This window comes from Vipera ursinii (genome assembly GCF_947247035.1).
Source record: "Vipera ursinii genome assembly, chromosome: 2".
Classification (NCBI taxonomy): Eukaryota; Metazoa; Chordata; class Lepidosauria; order Squamata; family Viperidae; genus Vipera; species Vipera ursinii.
Window position 1 is genome coordinate 208,709,042 of NC_139513.1, and position 21,707 is coordinate 208,730,748.

Sequence of the window (21,707 nt, forward strand, 5' to 3'; positions counted from 1 at the left end):
GGATTGCCTTCTGCTTCTAGCGTCTCTGAACAGATTCAGCTGTGACTCTTCTGAGTCTGACACCTCGTACTCACACAGCTGAGCCTCATGAGGAACACGACTGGAGGGGCCAGGCTTAGAGTCCTGCAGAGCATCAGGGCCTGCCTCTGACACCAAAGGCTCTTCAAACCCCTCCTCCTCCTCCTCAGATTCATTGGATTCAGCTGTTGGGAGCACAGGCTGACACTGAATCACAACACTACATAGAATTACTATATGACTATTTTTTTACTTCCAGCTTTCAACAGCCCTATCAGAGAAAATAGAAAGAAGTAGCTGGAAGGCAGATGCCAGGAGAGGCTCTTTAAATTTTCTGAGAGTATTGACTGGGTTTAGAATTGTGGCTCTTTCTTGTTCCCTATTCATTTAATTCCTGGAGTTTGTTTCCCCCGGTATATTCATTGCCTAGAACCCTGCCTACTCCTGCCTGTCTGGTTAATATCTTCTTTTGTTCCAATTTGCTCCAAAGTAACAGAGGTATAACTCCCTTACAGGCATGGCCTTTTGTCAGAGAGTAGGGAGTTTATTAAGAACGATAGATGCTCTGTATAGCAAAGGTGCTGCATTCATTAATTGAATCCAGTGAAGCACTAAAGAATATGTGCAATGCAAAGCCTGCATATGGCTTGTTGGCTTCCTTACAAAGTGTTGGAATTAAGAATGGATTTGAATAACTTGCATGTAGTACGAGGCTGACACAGTTCTGATGAATCTGCACAGCTTCATTCTAAAATAAAACTCCAAGTTATTACAAACAGCCATTTCACTGTTTGTTGGTGACCAATGATTTGATTGACAACTTAGAGCACCTTCAGTAAACCAATCTGTTGCTTAGTTAGTGACTAACAACATCAAGACAGCCCAGGCTGTTTAGCCCCATGTATCTGACTTAACATTTCTATCTTGGACAAGTTCTAAAACTAGTTTTCTACTATGGATAAAAAGAAATTAGCTATTCTAACAAAAGATTCACACACACACACACACACACACGAATATATACAACATATGTATATATGTGTACATGGGCGTGCATGGGTGTATGGTTATATATATTTTTCTTTTGAGAGCGGGCATCAGAATTTCATTTTTAATGTGTGCCAGTGGGGTTCACAGAAAAAAGTGACAAACAAGGTTATCTTATTCTGTTAAACACAAACTGGGGAGGAAGGAATGCACATTGGTCATAGACAAAAAGGCTGGTTCATATTTTTTTATATCCTACCTTTATTATTTTTTATATAATATAGTTATATATTATTATTTTATAAATAATATATAACTCAAGGCAGCAAATACACACAAAACTCCATCCTAATGGTTAGAATGCAGTACTGCAGGCTGCTTCTGCTAACTGCTAGCTGCCAGCAGTTTGGTAGTTCGATCCTGACCGGCTTTATGTTGACTCAGCATTCTATCCTTCTGAGGTTGGTAAAATGAGGATCCAGATTGTTGGGGGCAATAGGCTGACTCTGTAACTGCTCAGAGAGGGCTGTAAAGCACTGTGAAGCGGTATATAAATCTAAGTGCTATTGCTATCCTCCTATTTTCCCATAACAGCCCTGTGAGGTGAGTTGGCTGAGAGAGGAGGGGGTGATTGGTCTAGCTGGCTTATTAAGCTAAGAGAGGATTTTCAGAATGCGTTTTTTTTTTCTTATTTCAGAAGCACATCTAAGCCACTTCTCAAAATTATTTCAATCCTTAGTCCTGAAAGGGGGAGAAGAATAGGAAATAATGTTTCATTTCAAATTAACTTAAGAATTTTAGGATCCCAGAAAATAAAACTACTTCATACCCATCTTGTAATCTTTACTTGCAGCTCTGTTAATTAAAATGCATGTTTGAGTTGATTAATGTCCATAGTATATTGCTTGCCGCCTGTAACTCTAGTCAAACTTAATTTTAAAAAGCAGTAGGCTAGTCTGCTTCTCAGTTGTCATAATGGGTAGGGCAGAAATATCCTCAGAAACTAAGTAAGGTTACTGACACTACTAGAATGCTCTATTGTTATGTTTTTAATTTTAGGGGAAAGGCGACATGGTAACGTATTGGCTGGAAGGAAAAAAAGTCTGGAATAATTCAGAAGAAGGTATTAAGCCCAGATGCAACCGCTCAAGCTACTAACCAGAGTGGTTTTGGTATCATTCCTGGTATAGAATGGTCCGTTTTCAAATCGCTTACAAAACAATGCTACCAGATGGCTGATCTCTGCAGCTTTTTAGAAAATTATAAGCAGGAAGAAATTATAAGCAGGAAGAATCTGAGTTATCTCAAGGCTCTTGTTTTTCAAACAAACCATACAAACAATACAATTCTCAACTCACAGATTGACCCAAGTAGTCGCTGTGAAGATTCAAGTGTCATATCAAACTATGGCTTATTTTTTTAACAGATTAGTACATCTGAATTCACCCCAGTTTATTTATAGTGTTGAAAGAAAAATCTTCATCAGGGTCCAGTCCAAGCCGGGAATAAACAAAATGGAGACTGCATTAGAAAGATAAAAGACCTATAAAATCGACATACTCCACCCAAACCCATGACCTTTAGGACATAGTAGGATTAACCCACCACCATCAGAATACTAGAAAGTCACACTGAAGCTCAGGTCCATGCCACAGGAACAGGAAACAACCTCAAAAGCCCAAGAAGGTATAAAACCCCACCACTCTCAGCTATATGTGGTCAGCTGATCCAGAGCCTCATCTCTTCTGGTTCTGCTCTTCAGTAAACTACAACCCTTCTTTCTAAAGCAGTCTCCATTTTGTTTATTCCCGGCTTGGACTGGACCCTGATTTTTCTTTTAACAATAGCTCGCCTGTATTTTCTCTGAATACCTGAGGACACATACCGTATCATTTTCATCCTGCCATTGGTTTTGGCTTAGCAAGAGTTGTGAGTGCAGTTGTAATTTGTGACCATGCTTTATAGCTTGTGTTAGGCCACTAGTTCTTGTTCAAGAACTAGTGTTAGCAGCTTTACTAAGATGGGCGGAGCTATCAGCAATTGTACAATCGTGAAAGCCAAGAATAGGTTTCATTCTTTCCCCTTGTAATGTCCCTTATACACCATCCCTGTTAAGAGCTACCCAGAGGACATGATTGGGAGAATGTACTACATAGTCTGTACGTAGAAACCCGCTTTGATTTAGACTCTCCCTCTTGCCTTAGGGCAGAACTACTAGGCAAAGTTAGAGAGGACACAAGAATTTGGAACTAGCAAGCTTGCTCACGTTTCCATTTCCATTTGGTTGGGAACACTAAATAGGGGAGCTTAAAGTGCTAAAAATAGGAGGCAATGAAATAAACGGCAGTTTGTGTTAGATGTGCTGTTCAAAGCAGTTTTATTAAGATTTTGATCCAGGCACTGTATCAAAACTCATACATGATGGTATAATTTTTCACCTCTATTATATTCAGAACTTTTTTTGGAGGCTGAAAGGGCAACAGGCACCCAGTAAAGGCACAAATGCAAGGTCTGGATGCAAAGCAAAACACTTTAGAAAACAAATCATGAAGCTGTCTATACTGTTCTGTGCCTTTTTCTATGAGGATAAGCATTCTGTCTTGGCACTGTTTAATTCACCTTTGGGATGCTGGGTTCCATTTGCTACTGAAGAATGCAAGGCTTTTTTCATCAAGGACATCACAATCACTCAGGCTTTTCTGGGAATTTGGGATGTTGGCCAAGCAGTCTGATTCCTGAAGCAAAAGCTTGGCTGTTTCCTGTAAGCTTTCCTTTGTTCCTAAATAACTACTGCTGTGAGTGATATTCATGTTGCAGAACTGTGCAGCATCAGTTAAATGCACACGCATTCAAAGATGCTCAAGTCTCCTAGTGATTTAAGAAAAAAAAAACCTTGTTGGACCAATCAGACTGGTTGAGAAAACATGTATCGTGCCTAAAGATTGTGAAAAATACCCTCTGAGAAATTTGCCATATATTAGAACATCCAGTCATTATTAAATTTTATTTCCCTTCTCTTTCTCTGTATGCTGATTACGTGTTGAGTTGGCGAACTTGTCACTCTTGAATTTAAACTGTAGGTTAACGGAGTAAATACTTCAGTCTTATACAGTAACTAAATATTTTTGTGTTAGATTAGTTAAAGGTTTTCCTGTCCAGTCGTTATTAGAAAAAATGTTGAGCTTAACTACCCCTAAGATTCCAAATTGTAAATCAGTAATATTTCAGTAATTATAATAATAATAATTGTTTCCCTATCTATTTTTTAAAGATTCATATTGTCTGTAATTTCTCTTTGAAGGATTTTTTTTGCTTCTTGTAACTTCTATTCTCTTTCAAATTTCTTTTCAGTGTATAGCCAGTATATGAAACTGCTATTCTGTTTTGCTTTGTGCATTAATTGAATGTCAGAAGTTGGAGAAAAAAAACTTGCTTTTCAGATGTTAAGAGATAAAATTTGTTCTTTATTATAATAGCGATTATAACTCTTTTTATTTAAGAATACATTAACATTTCACATTTTCAATACTTTTCTCTTTCCGTTGCTTTCTATCTTGAAAGTTTCATTGATTTCCATAAGCATAGGAACTGCAATCTCTTGGTAGGACCTAAAACTATGCTTCTAGTTCTAGTTGATTTTTTTGTAATTGTGATCCTTTTTCTAGAGTTTATAAGCCGTTTTCTATTACATGTATTGGGATCATTCTTACTATAAATTTCTCCAGTGTCATAAATATATTCTAAAAATTTAGAATAGAATACATGAATATTGAAATTATGAATTGTACACTAAATTGTTTAAAAGGGAAAAGAAGAAGTTTATTCTTACTTTATGTTTAATTAATGATATGAAATATTTGATATTTTAATCAATGGATTTTAAAAATATGACCATCTCATGGAAATAAGATGGAATCATCTGTCATCAGAATTTTAAGATGAAATACTCTTTTCCAGTATCCAGTCAGTTAATAATCCTTCACTTTATCTTTTGTAGTCCCTTTAAAAGCCTGTAATTAAACTTCAAGGCTCATATTTAAATGAATGATTTTGTGATTGCACTGATTTTTAGCAACAGGTCATGCACTTATACAAGTTTTTCAATTAGGCTATTAAGGGCACTCTAAATAATTTCCCTCCCAAACTAACTAGCTTACTAAAATTATACATACTAACCAGCAAAGTCACACAGAGTAAGTTAGCATGCATAAATCTTTTCTGAACATTCAAAATGTTTCATTTAAATAAACTTGCAATTTTTAAAACAAGTCACCAAAGTAGATCAATACAATTATTCCTGTAGTGCAAATAGACAGGCTGAGGCCCAGAAAAAGAACACATTGTTTTCTGTAATTTCTTAAAAGCATCTTATTAAATTCTTAATAATTTCCCCCTTTTTCCCAGTTATTTGCCCAAGGAGGTACATTATGGGCACAAAACAAGGTTCTATTGAATAAATAGTTGGGAAAGTAGGTATTAGGGTTAAAAGTGTTGTTTATTGTTTATTAAAAAATTTAAATTGCCAAATAGTGAAACTCTTGGGTGATTTACAATAAAACATATTAAAATTTACAATTTTAATAAAAATATATACCAAAAAATCAAATAAAATGCAAGCTAGGCAGCAGCAAGGCAATCATACGAAGCTAAAACAATACAAATTAAAGTATAATTAAAGTGCAGTAAAAAGGTCAGGGGAAATAAGCCAGATTTTCACCTTGTGTCAAAATGATCCTCAAGTGGATGCTAGCTGAGCCTCTCTGTGGAGAGAATTCCACAAATCAGATGCTACTGCAAAAAAAAAAATTCTCTTTGTCGAGACCCACATCAAGCCTTTTGCTGGTAGTGGGGACTTGGAAGAGGGCCTCATTAGGTCTTAAAATCTTATTTTAAGTTAGTTACAGGACAACATGCTCCTTCGGCTAATGTGATCCCAAATCATTTAGGGCTTTAAAGAAAACAGGGCTTAACTTTTAATATGTGCCACAGAGACTGCTGCCACTGGGGGAAAGGTAGTGACTTGGTTCAGGGAATGAACCTTTCCCACATGCAGTTTAATCAGTGTGAATTCCTCCTTCTTCCACCACATCTCCACCTTGATTAAACCTGGAATTTTGGCCTGTGGCACGCTCTCTAGTCTCAATGGAATCTGGTTATATTTGAATTCTGAAATGTTTGGAGAATCTAAAGGAATCTAAGGAACCTGACAGCACATGTTGCCCTCTGGCCAAGGATGCACTTTTTTTTTAGCCCAAAAGTCACACGAGACTGTGCGCATCTTCAAAGACACACTCCAAAAGTGGGTGTAGCTAGTTGCTGTTCCTTAGGAAGAACAGGACTTTTGAAAGGATGACGCTGGTGCATTGAGCACTTGCTATCAACCTGAACCTTTAAGAGACCAACTTTGGCCTTGCTCTGTCTGGGGAACTTTGTGGCCTGAAAAAGAAATGCTGGAAAGCCATCTATAGTCCTGGGACACATTTTGCTCCATTCTCTTCATAATCTGGTCTCTGCGGGCCTGTGCTTTGATGATGATGATGATGATGTATGTTTGCTAACTTTTGTCTGGTGTTTCAAACTGTTCCCTTAAAACGTGCAAAGGGCCAAAAGAATTTGTTCCCATTCTGTCCTCCTACTCCAGTAAGAATTTTACATAACAAGTAAGAAATATCACATGCATATTAACAGTAGTAGTATTATGGTTAAGATGCTGCCCAGGCATTGGGAGAATTCAAGCCCATCCTCAGCCACAAAACTTCATTAAGTTCATTTTGGGCCACCCATTCTGTCAGTCCTACCTACCTCACAAGGATGTTGTAGTAGGGAAGAGTGGGAGGAGAGAATGTGATGGGCCCGCCTTCCGATAGAAATCTAAAAATTCCTAACAGGAAACGACAAGATCTCCCTTTGATATTCTGCTTGGAAATAAGCGTTACTTAACCATGTTTCCCGCAAAGTGTTCACAGGTGTTTTTCATTTTATCTGTTAAGGTGGATCATATGCACAAGGGTTCAATGGTCAGTTGCTCTCAACAAAACTGAAGGAGGATTGTGCGCGACCACCTCTCGTTTTCTACAGAGATGGATCACAGGAAGCTTAACAAACCTATCAGAAATAAAATGTGCCTGGCTTTTAAAACGGGAAGCTTTTTAGAAGACATTTATGGTTTAGGCAAACTTAAAAAGCTAAAACAAAGTACAAATTGTTCTAAATTTATTAAGTATGTTGTTCCTCACATTTCATGCCTTGGAAGTTATCCTGCATAGATTAAATATGTAACATACATATGAAATGATGTTGCATGTACAGAAATACGTATATGAGATTTGCTGATTCTGCATTTTCTGAGAGGCTTATTTAAGAATTCACTCTTATGGAGTTACATGCCGATTAAACTACTAACCTTGTATTAAAAAATAGGGGAGGGGGAGCAGAAAAAGCTAGGAGGATAACCTAGCCAAACTTTAAGCCCTTTTGAACGCCATAAATTTCAACTAGAGAGATTCAGCAAGACATTCAAGATTCCCCACAAAACTAATAGAACCCAAAATGGCTTGGTTTTGTCAGATTGCACTGCTGATTAAATAACATTTTTAACTTTACTGTACATTCAGAATAGTCACAGAAGAATACACAAGTATGGCCCAATTTAAAATCTGGTGTTAGTTCAAAACCAGAACTCTTAGCTTACATCATTATTTCCAATTTCATTGGAGATCTATTACAGAAGGGAGATGGCATGACATGAAACAATGCTGAGTATACTACAGGGAGAGAGAAAAAGCAGTTGGAAACTAATGGTCTATTAGTAAAGTTTAAAAACTCAGGTATTAATGAAATTTCACTAATTTCCCTTCACGGATGCGGTCTGTCCCAATTGTTTTCAGGCTTTGATTTCTGCACACAACACACACTTTGAAGTATGCCAAATGGGATCTTTAATATGCTAAAAGTTGGAGAAAGGAATGACAGACAAGGGAAGGGGGCCCGCACAACTTCAAGGCTCTTAACGGACCTCCCTCCATATTAACTTGCAAAAAAATTAATAACAGCACCCAAAGGCGCTTTTTTCCCCCAAAAAGTCAACTGGACTTGTGTTTTTCCCTTGAAAGCATTTTGCTTTGCATCCAAGAAGCTTCCTCAAGTCAGAACCGAAGAAGCTTCCTGGATGTGAAGCAAAATGTCTTCCAAGCAAAAAAACACAAGTCCAGTTGCCTTTTGAAAAAAAAAAAAACCACCTTTGGGACAACCACGACCTGGACGACTGAGAATCTCCGTAGACATTAATAATAGCACCCAGTCCATTTCCGATTAAACGTTGAACTTGGCAAGGGCGGGGGAATTCTCAACCCCATTTCTTTAGCCCAGTACTGTATAAGAAAAAGCCTGGCTGCTTCGAACTCACCCTACCAAAGGCCGATTCTCCTTGGACGAGCCATTATTATTATTATTACTTGCCTCGACAAGAAAACGAAGAAAAAGTATTTCAGGCACCAAAGGTTCGCGTACCGTTTTCCAACCTACCAGATTTTAAAGTGAAGAGCTGAGCCAGGCGGCTAGCTAGCCCCATGCAGTGCAAAAAAAAACCCCCCAGCTAACAGGATTACAACGTTAGCACGATCTTTTTACTACCGTTGATCGTTATTTGGAAGAGGAAACAAACAAACCAAAAAGAGTCGGTCAGTCTCGTTCGTCCCGGTTTGAAAGAACGCGGGGCCAAGACGGCGCGGGTTCGTTCAGACGACCGCCTGGGGATCCGAGGCGAGGTCTTCGACGGGGTTTATATAACAACAGTACCTGTCGTAAGGGCTGCTCTCCGTGTAGGAGCAAACGATGACGCTGTCGCTGGGGACGACGCTCAGATCGTCCTCCACCTCCTCCGCCGGCCAGGCGGCGGCCCCCTCGAGGGCAGGGGACTCCCGCCGCGGCTGCCCTAAGGCACCGTAAGGGGAGGCCTCGGCCACAAAGATGTTCCCGCCGGGCATGTCCGGATAGCACTTCTCCAAGTACCTCAGCATTTCCTCTTGAGCTACTCGGGGCTCCAAGCCCAAGCAGTCCCGCGCGGCGGGGCTGGCGAGCGAGTCTTTCCCCCCGAGGGAGGCCTCGACCGGCTGGCCGTCGCAAGCTTTCGGAGCCAGCCGGTCGCAGCTGCTCTTGCCGGACTCCAGGTCCGAGGGGGTCCTCAGCAACTCCAGGACCTCTTTGTCCTGAGGCTTTTTGCGGCAGCAGCAGCCGCCGCCGCCGCACGGCGGGCAATAGCTGACGTTGGGCCATTTGGTGCAGCCGTCGGTTTTCCTGGTCAGGGCGATAGCGGCGATGCCGGGCAAGCAGATGGCCGGCCCGATAGCCAGGAGCGGGATGTCGCCCAAAGTCTCGCCCTTGATGCCGGAAACGGTGAACATGAAGCCGAAGACTAAGAAGACGCTAACCAAAGCCACCACCAGTCCGGTCCGAGGGTTGATGTCGTCGGGTCGCATGGCTTACGGGCGCTCTAGGTCATTGGGGGCAGGTGGGTGGGCGTCCCGTCGCTCCACGAAGAAACGCGCGGAGGGGGAGCGGGCGAGCGAGCTCCGTGTCCTTGGGGAGGCGGCTCCTTGACGGACTCCAAAGGCGCTCGCAGCCTTCACCGGACGCCTGGCCTCATTTCACCTCCCCGTCCACTCCCGGCCGGCCTTTCGACGGAGCGCGCCGTCGCGTAGCCCCAGAACTGGACGCGGCTCCTGCGAGGCTCCCCTTTCCCGCCCCCGCCCCCCCCCTTCCAGTCGCTGCTTTGGATGCCGCTCGGCGAGCTGCCTTATGCCTCGGCAGCCTGAAGGCAACGTTGAAATCCCGAGGGGCTTCTTCGCTCTTTCCGTTTGGATTGCCGGGCCAGAGATCAGCGATGCATTAAAAGCAACTGCAAAGGCTTTTTTTTTTTTTACCCTAGCAGAGGCTCTCAATATGCCCAGTACGCGAGCGAGCGAGCGAGCGAGGGAATTAGGTAACGCGCGATTACGTTTGTGGGTCAAAGACTGGGGCTCGGCCTTGCGTGGATAGGGGAGACGAGAGAGCACGTGAAAGCGGCGATCCTCGACGAGTCCGGGTGGGACGCCATGAATTTAGTTCTCAAAGAAAGGGGGAAAAAACCCCACATGCTTGCGGTTCCCGACTTGCATTCTGCCCCATCAAGAGGAACGAAACAAAATCGACCTCTCATCCACCTACATCCTTCTCTAAGAAAAAGAAAGAAGACAAAAGCGCCTAAAAATGACTGCTTGGCTGGTTCAGATCCCGGACGAAACTATTCCAAGGAGGCAAGCCGTAAGAAGGCAAGGCAGACGCGCGTCTTCAGGGGCCACGGACCTCCTTTTCAAAGCCGCTACGCGGCCCGTCCACGTGTAGACGGCGAGCGAGCCGGCGGGTGGGTGTCCCGGGCGTGCTCCAGGTAGGCTCGAAGCGCAGTTCGCGACCCCCGCGCGCTTTTCCACGCAAGCAAAACACCAGCGCTTGAAGTCCTTCTGCGACCTCTCGAGCTCGGCCTTCCCGCTTTCGTTCCCTCTTCCGAGGCGCCCGCGCTGCGCGGAAGAAATGGCGGGATGTTTCCTAGCGGGTGGCAGCCGCCGCCTAGAAATTTGAGGCGCCAAACCTCAGCGCCTCAGTTTTGAGGAAGAGGGAAGCGCTAAAGCGCCAAGCAGTAGTTAAACGGTAAACAACAAGTCTGCCTCGTTCCTCCCCACAGAGCAGCAGTTCTGTTGGGAAGCACGTGAGGGCCGCCTTCGTTTGTAGCGCTGGACGGTAACAACCGAATAGTGGCTGCTTGCAACAGCTGTCATCTGTGTTCTACAAGGGTTGTACAAGAGCCAAAGTTGGCATCCTTCACATTGCTTGCTATTTTATACTTTGTAGGAAAAATTACATTTGACTGTGGAATTCAAAGAATTGAATTTGGAATCTATACAAATATGTACTTTTTTAAAAAAACACACACACACACACACAGAGAGAGACATTCCTGTCCAAAACATAATTAACAGCTTGGAGACAGACACTCTGGCTTGCAATAACAAAACTGTTGAGCAGTCAATCACTTGAGCACAGCAATTAAGGTCAACACTTTGTGCAACTTGATTTCAGCAGTTAAGGCCAATACATTACAAAAAGCATCTAGGAAAAGAGCCGCCGGATTAACAAGTGGTGACACCTCACATCTAACTATAATAACATTTACTGTTCGTGCAGGTGGGATGTACTTGGCAACAGTTTTACACAATGTGTGACTTCAGACCTAGCGACTGAGTTTCTGGTAAATATGAGGATGTCATGAAGCGATGTAGTGCTTACAACGGAACATAATTTATGAGCCCACAAATGGACCTTTCTGCATTTGGCACTCTCCTTATAAAAATAAGGTAAAGGTTCCCCCGCACATGAGTGCTAGTCATTTCCGACTCTAGGGGCCGGTGCTCATCTCCGTTTCAAAGCCGAAGAGCCAGCGCTTGTCCGAGGACGTCTCCGTGGTCATGTGGCCGGCATGACTAGACGCCAGAGGCGCACGGAACGCTGTTACCTTCCCACCGTAGTGGTCCCTATTTTTCTACTTGCATTTTTACATGCTTTCGAACTGCTAGGTTGGCAGAAGCTGGGACGAATAACAGGCACTCACTCCCTTTTTAGGTCTATGTGTGTCTGTGTGTATGTGTGTGTGTGAGTGAAAGAGAGAGCAGCCTTGGGGACAAAATCTGAACAATTAATGGTATTGAGAGGAAAAAGAAAGTGTCTGGAAAAGAGTAGCAGAAGAAAGCATTTTGTCCTTGGAACTAGTATCTCAGATTGGGAACTAAATAGAAATTATTTTTCCCTTTTTATCAAAATGTTATCTAGGTGTCCAATACCATTTCCCATTGTCTGACACGGTAAGCCAGAATGGAAATTAATGGAATTGTTTGCTTGTTTAGTAAGAGAATTCCTCTTAGGTCAAGTCTCTCTATCACAGTACAATCTGTGCTACCTCATAAGGGTTCTACAAGAGCCAAAGTTGGCATCCTTCACATTGCTATTTTATACTTTTCAGGAAAAATTACATTTGACTGTGGAATTCAAAGAATTGAATTTGGAATCTATTCTATACAAACATGTACTTCTAAGACTGAAATTCCTGTTTATTATTAAATAAACCACAAAGTTCAGTTCTGATTAAAAGTCTGAATTACAACTGCAGTCTTAGTGAAAAGGTTTGTCTTTTATATCCAGTTAATTGGTTGGTTGGTTTGTACGTATGAGTATGGTGGTGTCTTTAGTCAGCTTCCTTTAGAGACATTATTTCAAAATTTATGGAATTAGAAATAATGGGATAAGTGGATATTTTGTGAGAGGCAGTCTAAATGGGTGGTAGATGAGGTACTTCAAAATTATTTAGAAAGGTAAAAACCTCTTCAAGTTGAGCTGTATTGTTGATGGCTTCATGAACTCATCAGTGGACTTTTCTTGATTTGTTATTGCCTTGATCTAGGATGCTTCCTCAATTTCCCACTTTAAACTGAATCCTCATGGCATACATGAAAATACTAACTGGCCTCAACCCTGTTTATCTTTCAAGCAAATACAAGGTTGATCAGGTGTTGCCACCTACCGAGCCATGGGGTATGTGAAAGAGCAAATACCATACCGTTATCTAGTTCCAGATTAAGACATATATGTTCTTTTCTTTTTTTCAACTTTCTTGCCTAGGTCCCTTCATCCCTATATAGGTTTACTATATTTCTTTTGAAAGAGAAAAGGAAACCAGTTGTGAGAGTATTAATATTGTACCCATGTCATGTGGGGGAATTCACTGGAGAAAGCAATTATGTTTGGAAGAGTTAGCAGTAAAAGGAAACCAGGCCATCAAAGAACACAATAGTTGGACTCTTATCAATGCTAACACCAGCCAGAGCATAGAACAACTCAAAGAAGTAGTGCAAGATCAGAAGATGTGGAGAGACCTGGCCCATAGAATTGCCAAAAGTTGGACATGACGGAATAGATGAAATCATGATCATAATCATCATTATCATCTTGCACATTATATACATATCTTTTGTAGATGGGATGTGCATAAAATATGTTTCACTGCTTTCTGTCGAAACTTGTCTAACATGGATGCCAGGATCACTTCTTAGGTTCCGAGGTTCTAATCTAAGTAGTCAGGTGATGCTGCCAAGAAGACAGATGGGAAGAGTGAATTATTTGCGTCAAGCATTTTATGCCAGTTTGCTTCAGAACACTCCCCCAAACCAGGTGTTTGCTAGTGTAGTCAAATGTCAGCTACGTTTTTTTTCACAGAGAAAGATAAATACATCTGAAGGTCTTGTTTTCAGTAGAACTCACCACAGCAATCTAATGTTTGATACAGATTTGAATGCTTCTTTGTGCCATCGTTTCTTTAGCTTCTGGCTCAATAATATAATATGAAAGAAAGCCTGAGGGGGGAACTGCTCTCTAGATAAATCTTTATTGCTTGTGATCAATCATGCAAATTGCAACGAAGTTAAAAGAAATGTGGGAATTTATATTGGGCTCTGATAGAAGTAAATGAAAGGTCTTCAAATTTTAATATTGAAAGAGAAATTTAAAACTGAATTTACTAAGAAGATGAGAACCAGAAAAGGAGAGCTTTGTGCTAAGTGAGGTTGCTAAGTGAAACAGTAGGCAAAAATTAGCTGGGTCTTAAGAGTGGGAAAGGAAGAAGACAAGCTATCAATACATCTGTAAGAGAAAATAACTAGCAAAACAGGAAAGAACCTATTTTTTTTCTAAAAGGTCATAAAAAAGGGGGCCAGAACCCAGGCAACTGAGCATGTGCAATTAGTTGATTAATATTAACTGACACACCTTGCATAAATTATCTCTTAATTTTAATGTACATGGGATGGGTGATTTAGTATGTAGCAGGAAATATGTAGGAGGCGGTCGGAAAGAGTGTAACCTCATAGTACCTCAGCCAATGGGGAAAGAGGAGGGATTTGCGGCCGGGGCCAGGGATGTATAAAAATGGGAATATTTTGGGTTGAAACTTTGGAGAGAACCAAGCTTTGATAGCTTCTCCCCCCCCCCCCGCTTATTGCAATAAACGAAACAAAAGGCCTTCACTGTGTCTTGGCTGGTTATTGGTCAGGCGAGCTTGTCTCTGGTCATGAAGGAAAGTGGCCAGGAGCGCATAACAGGCTCTAAATGTGAATAAATTGGGAGTGTAAATGAAAGGATCATTTGGTTGCAACCAATATATGGGAAGAACAAAAGTACCTGGGTTTTTTTTCCCAGTGCCACATTTCACTTGAAATGTTCAGGTTCTTCGTCCTACTCCCCAAGACTAATCACTTCCAAATTAAGATCTAAATAACTAAAGGAGTAGTTATATTGTTTGACGTTAGGTAAAATATTCCTTATTTCAGAATGCCATAATTCTGTAGAATGCAATTGGAATTCCTTATCTCAAAATCCAGCACTGAACTCTAATGTTTCCAGAGGTTTCCTTTTTATTTGAACTGAAATTTGTAATGAAATTAAGAAAGTAGTCCTAAAAAGTAGTCCTCAACTTACTTCATTTAGTGAGGGTTTGATGTTATGGTGCCATTGAAAATATTGACTTACATCAGTCTGGCAGTTACAACTGTTGTAGCATTTCTGCAGTTTGTAAGAACATTCGGGTGCTTGACATGTATTTATGATGGCTGCAGTGTCTGAGGATCACCTGTGACTTTCCCAGCCAGCTTCCAATAAGCATACTCAATGGGGGAAGCGAGATTCACTTAATGACCATATGATTCACTTAACAACTGCAGTGATTCATTTAACACTCATGGCAAAAATGAGAATAAAATTGTGCACAACTCAACAACTGCCTTGCTGAGCAATGGAAAGTCCTGTCCTAATTATGGTTGTAAGTTGAGGACTATCTGTATTTGGGACAGAAACAAATAATGAATCTATGTGAGGGGTTATAATCATAAGCAGATTGGCCTTTTTTGTTGTTCCCACCTTCTGGAATATCATTCCACCAGACATTAGATTTTCCCACAAGACTTGGCTCTGGGGACAAGCTTGGGCCCCTGGGTATATGATAAAGCAAATGTCTTGGTTATATTGAGTGGCTGATGATTGCTTGTGTAATTTTTCCTGGATGCAGCATGTTTTTTGTATAATTTACATCTTTTTTAATATTTAATATTGTTAACTACCCAAGTCATGTTTTTACACACACACACACACACACACACACATATCTGTGTGTGTGTGTGTGTGTGTGTGTGTGTGTGTGTATATATATATATATATATATATATATATATATATATATATATATATATATATATATATGTATACACATACACACACACACACGTGAGAAATGATGGGAAAAGAATAGCATACAGAATAAGAGTTGGAAGGACTTTGGAGGTCTTCCAGTCCAACCCCCTGCTCAAACAGGAGACCCTATCCCATTTGGACAAATGGCTGTGCAATGTCTTCTTTAAAATCTCCATTGTTGGAAGAGAAAAAGGAAAAAAGGAAATATGCAAGCTAGCTACTACCATAACTATCAGGAAAAATGCATTGTGACTGGCCCCTTAAAAGTATCTGACATGTTTTTGACAGATGTGGAGCCTAGAGTTCATTGGCCTAGTTGATGTACAGCTCAAATTAAAACCTCCACAAGGGCTAGTGTTTCAGTGTGTTTGCAGAAGCTATTAATTCTAACAGCTTCTACAGTCACTTTGCCAATTTTTTTCCATCCATCTTGCAGCATTGCTTCTAACGTGCTTGTTTTTTCACTCACTGGGATGCCCAGTGGTAAACAATGTATGTGCAAGGCAGTCTTAACTATTATATCAATAATTCGTTCCAAAAAAGTCACTTTTTAAAAAAATTGCATCTAATTCTAAATCATCCAGGATTTATCAGAGGCAAAGGCAGTGAGGAACAACATAGCAGGTGTGCTAGAAAATCTCATTACGTGGTTACCCCATTGATTTTTTTTATCTTTTGGAACAAAATTATATGCTTTTCTTCTCCCTTAGAGGAAAATATATTCTCATATACAGGTAGTCTTCTACTTACAACTGTTTGTTTAGTGACTGAAAAAAGTAACTTATGAGCATTTTTCACTCTTATGACTGTTGCAGCAGCCCCATGGTTACATGATCAAAATTCAGATGCTTGGCAACTGATTGTATTTAGAATGGTTGCAGTGTCTCCAGATCATGTAATCAATGCCCTTTTGCAACCTTCTGTCAAGCAAATTCAATGGGGAAGCCAGATTCACTTAATAACTGTCTTACTAAAGTGATTAATTTAGCAATTCTGGCAAGAAAAGTACGGTAATAAAATTCATTCAACTGTCATGTTTGGCAACAGATATTTTGAGCTCAAATATGGCCATAATCATAGGAACTCTCAGATTTGTTTGTTTCATGAGACATACTTTATTCCGTGCCAACATGTTGCTTGTTGAGAAGCAATATATACTGCTCAAAAAAATAAAGGGAACAAAAAATAAGACATCCTACTATTAAATACAGTACATTGTGTTGTTTAAGTGTTCCCTTTATTTTTTTGAGCAGTATACTACAAGAGGGTTAAATTTTTATATCAGCTGACTTTGTAAAATAAATAATCTGCAGGTTTGTATCAAGGTGTCTTTTTAAATTTACACTTGGTTTATTATTCAAATTTTATTCCATGACCACATTTATTCCATTTGTTTGCAGTCCTGCGTTCCGCCATGGGCATCAGTCTACAAGGAGTGGAGACAAATGCATCATGAGTATTGTAGTGTACATTATTTTTGTTGTGATATATGAGTAATGTAAATGATATAATTCACATAATTTGTGCAATGTCGTATACCACAAATTGAATTATTGTTTGTTTCTATGTTACTAACAGAGCTATACAAAAGAAGTGATCATATTTACAGTATGTATGAATGTACTTCCCTTAAAGTTACTGTAGCTGGAGCAATAAAAATTGCATTCTAAGAAAAATTAAATTCCTAATGTTCCATTATTCATTTTTTCAGTACATGTGATGTATATTTGCCTGATGCAATCTTTAAAAAAAACCAATTTTGGTACCACGAAGGAAACATCTTGTGTACAAGATGCCATTCCTTGCATCTGTGATGGTGAAATAAAGCATGTTGGCACTTCCAGAGCCAAGCATTTTCCCCACTCTTTTTAATTGTGGTTACATGCTACTACAGCAACTAGAAAAGTGGGGGGAGGAATTGTTTAAAAGCTATACATGGAGAAGAAGAGGCTGAAGATTTACAAAATGGGGGGAGGGGCCTTATGTCAGGACCGTGTGTTTTTGCTAGTGGGCACAAGGCCTGCCCATAAGCTATGCAAAATTTCATCCCCGCCAAAGGAAAGATTGCTTTTTCTGCCATTCTGAATATAATGCAGCTGAGCTGCCAAATATAAAAACATCGAAGTCTGCAGAGATGTGGAGTTACCTATGGTGCAGGGCAAAGTTCATGTATGGAAATATTGACTCCATGCTGTGCTGAATTTCTTGAGGAATATAATGATACTGTCCAATTAGAGATCATGCTGTAGCTTGTTTGCATTTTAAGGATGAAGATTGCTAGATACTTTGTTTAATAGGGTGGCCTGTTTCTGAACAAATATTTGTTTCAAAATGCATAAAAACACATTTGCATCATTTCACCATTATTCAGAAGTCTTCACAAGTAGTAGTATTATTAAACATTACTAAGTTTTAAAAAAAAACAATTTTGCAGAAAATCCAACCACCACGGATATACGTTAATTTTACATAGGATTGTGATTAAACAGGGCAATGGTGCATTAGACTGCTTATATTACAGATTATTTTTTTTTAATTTTTGTATCTTTGACTCAGTGTGGCTGCCAGGATAGTTTTCTTGGCATGATTTTGGAAGTGGTTTGCCATTGCCTTCTTCCTAGGGCTGAGAGAGAGGGATTGGCCTAAGGCAGGGTTAGGCAACCTTGGCTCTTTTATGACTCGTGGACTTCAACTCCCAGAATTCCTGAGCCAGCATGGCTCAGCTTGGAAACCTCCCTTTTTCCTCAACGTGGCTGGCTCAGGAATTCTGGGGGTTGAAGTCCACGAGTTATAAAAGAGCCAAGGTTGCCTACCCCTGGCCTAAGGTCACCCAACTGGCTAAGATGGGACTGGAACTCACAATTTCTAGCCTGATGCCTAATGTCAGCTCTCCCACATGAACAGACACAACCAGATGAATTCCACTTTATTGTAAGGCTGCATTAACAGAATGTTCCAAGTCTGGAGGGACACACTTTCCATCTCCATTTTTAATGACTTAATCCATTAGGACTTGTCTTTCCTAAGTTTCTTTTTCTGACTGATAAGCAACTGCGGGCTCCTGCCCTTCTTCTGTTATTGTGTCTTTTCTGCAAGGTCATTCATGCACTCCATTACCCTCAACCACTACACCAAACTGGCTCTCGTATTGCAGAATAGCAAGGAATATTCTGTTAAATATTAGAAAAAAATCTTAATGGAAACGGAAGTTATGACGAAGGATCCAGTTATCTTTCAATCATGCTGGGGAAAAAACCCAACTGTCATGCCCCCACTCACGTCCATGGAGCTGGGAAATCCTGGCAGTTGTGGTCCATGGCAGGAAGTTTATATGAATACAAAATACAGGTTAAAACCCATTTCATACTTAGGCAGCCACTGAACAAGGCAATTGATAAACTCCATTCCTGTTGTTAAACTCAATTTGGAAGGCTAATGCTCTCAAGCAGAGGAGAAAGGAGGAGCATAATACATAATACAGGGACGCAGTGGCTCAGTGGGTTAGGACACTGAGCTTGTCGATCAGAAGGTCGGCAGTTTGGCGGGTCGAATCCCGAGTGCTGCGTAACAGAGTGAGCGCCTGTTACTCATCCCAGCTTCTGCCAACCTAGCAGTTCGAAAGCACATAAAAATGCAAGTAGAAAAATAGGGACCACTACGGTGGGAAGGTAACAGCGTTCTGTGCGCCTTTGGCATCTAGTCATGCTGGCCACATGACCACGGAGACGTCCTCGGACAAGTGCTGGCTCTTCGGCTTTGAAACGGAGATGAGCACCGGCCCCTAGAGTTGGAAACGACTAGCAGGCATGTGCGGGGGAACCTTTACCTTTACCTTTAATACTTTAAGATAAATTAGACACCTAGCCTTTCTATATGAGAAGGAGTCCTAATTCCACCTTCTTTGACTCTTAAATCTAAGAAACAAAGAATAGTAAAACTAAATCTGAGAGCCTAAAGGGTTTTGGATGATGACGATGATTGATGATAGCATAATAAATTGTTTTTGAAATGGGAATGGTTGTTTGCATTTGCACAAGTACGTGTGTTTACTTGATATGCAGGTCAACCATTTAAAAAATGCTGTACTAGCAATAGTTCCTTATGTGAGCCCAAATAGCTTTCTGGATCAGCGCTTCCATCGTTGCCCTTTAGGCAATCATTTGAATAGCGCATTTTAGCACAAAGCGAGGAGCTCATTTTTAAAACATGCTTTGCATGGTGACGAATAGCCACAAAAATAATCGAGGCAATTTATCTCAAAAAGATCAAGTGTTCCAGGCCCTTCGATACTTGAATTTATTTTGTAGCATGGAACAAGAAAGGATTTATTTGCTAGCACATCGGTTAAAAATTAAACCTAAATTCCTTTTAGGTTTAACGCTTAAATATAAATAATTTTTCATTAGGTTATTAATATTTTATTAATAAAATAAGTATTATTAGACTGCTTTATATTTTGTGATTTTTTTTTACCTTTTCAACTATTTTATGTTCTACTTGAATAGAAAATGCATCCAGATCCTGAAGATTCAGGCTACAAAGATATGTTATTTGAACAGAGAGAATGTTGATTATGTGGTGTCCTTGTTCCTTTTCAGCAACGTAAAGTTACAGAACTTTTTTGGACTGTGTGAAACCAGTGATAAATACACATAAACGTATGTGTGAATGATAACAGTAGCAGTTTGAAATACAGTGTAGAATTATGCATTTCTTTTTAAAAACAGAAAGAAAAACAAGGATTGAATCAAATGATGCCAGCTGAGCTAAACTTCTACAAATGCTTGTTGATAGATGACAGCATAGAGCCTTTTACAACTAAATCACCAATTATTCTTGGCTGTTCAGAAAACTGGCTCTAAAGAAGAGAGGGTTTTTATGTTTTATGTTTTATGTTTATGTTTTATTTAATTTATATACCGCCCTTCTCCCTGGGGACTCAGGGCGGTTCACAGGGCAACAACAATTATAGGATTCCACCTTAAAGAGCTGTTCTGTTTGGAAGCAAGCCTCTCGAGAACAGTGGAACTCATTTTTGAATGTGCACGTCTGTACATGTATGTTGAAGACTAACCAACTTGGATAAGTCAGACATTTCATATAAAACAATGTATGTTTGAGGGAGTTGCTTACAGAATTACATTTATTATGTGAAAGTACATACACATTTTTGTTTTTGTTTTAAATTTACTGGAAATTAAATGCAGTGGGGTTGAAGGTACACACATGTAATGCTATCAAGAAGAGGAAGGTTTCACATGAGAAAAAAAAATCCTGCAATGGTAGTGTTTGACTTTTCATTATTGTTTAGCCGGAGCAGATGGACAGCAAGATAAGCCTCTGGAATCTCAGTTTACCTATTAAATCTTTTCTGAGATGCAAGGGAGGAATTAAACTCTTGGTGATATGGCATAAATATGATTAAATACAAGAAAAGTAGTTCTAAAACTTTCCAAAATATGCATGAGATAAATGAGCAGGAAAAAGGCAAGTAAATTTCAACTGTTTCATCATATATTTGTTACATGTCATAGCCATTTCTCCCATTTGTTTCAGAGAGAAAAATATTAGTCCCATATTTTAAACATATTTTCTAGGTCTAAATTTAACATAAATTTATGTTGTAACTATTAATTTCCATTACTGAAATAACGAAATGAGAGAGAAATGGAAGATATGAGAAATTATTCTATACACACCATCAGAATACATTGTTGAATAATTGAATCAAAATGTTCATCTCTTTGGACCAACAGTTCTCAAACATTTTGGTCTCAGGACATCTTTACATTCCTAAAAATAATTTAGGGTCTCACAGAACTTTGGTTTATGGAATTGTATCTGTTAACATTTACTGTATTGCAGTAATTTGTTGATTTCAACTGCCAGAATTCCCATCAGCATGGCCAGCTGAGGAATTCTGGGAGTTGAAATCCACAAGTCTTAAAGTTGCCAAGTTTAGAGACACCTGCTGTTTTAGAAATTAAACTTGAGAAATTAAAAAACATTTATTTGACTTTGCAGATCCCCTGAAAGAGGGTCCCTCAGGGGCCCCTAGACCACACTTTAAGAACTGCTAGGCCAGGGGTAGGCAACCTCGGCTCTTTTATGACTCGTGGACTTCAACTCCCAGAATTCCTGAGCCAGCTGGGAGTTGAAGTCCACGAGTCATAAAAGAGCCGAGGTTGCCTACCCCTGTACTAGGCTATCCTGTATATTCCCCCACTCAGTTCATGAATCCAGGCTGAAGCATCTCCCATGCAAAATTGCCACGCAACCTTTTCTGACTAATTTAGCAAGCAACGTTACTTTTCTGCCTAGCTGGTTTCATTGTCAGAATATTTTCCTCCCTAACAACCGATTGGAATCTGCCTTTC

The 21,707-nt window shown here is 40.1% G+C and overlaps 1 protein-coding gene across 1 annotated transcript; it reads right to left on the minus strand.

Annotated features, from left to right (window-relative positions):
• Nucleotides 1–8,741: 8,741 nt before the first annotated feature.
• Nucleotides 8,742–9,720, minus strand: TMEM215 (transmembrane protein 215; the record flags this gene model as incomplete). Its single annotated transcript, XM_083353155.1, has 1 exon — nucleotides 8,742–9,720. Exon 1 carries the CDS (start codon nucleotides 9,480–9,482, stop codon nucleotides 8,742–8,744), a length of 741 nt encoding a protein of 246 aa, XP_083209281.1. The 5' UTR covers nucleotides 9,483–9,720.
• Between the last annotated feature and the right edge of the window lie 11,987 nt (nucleotides 9,721–21,707).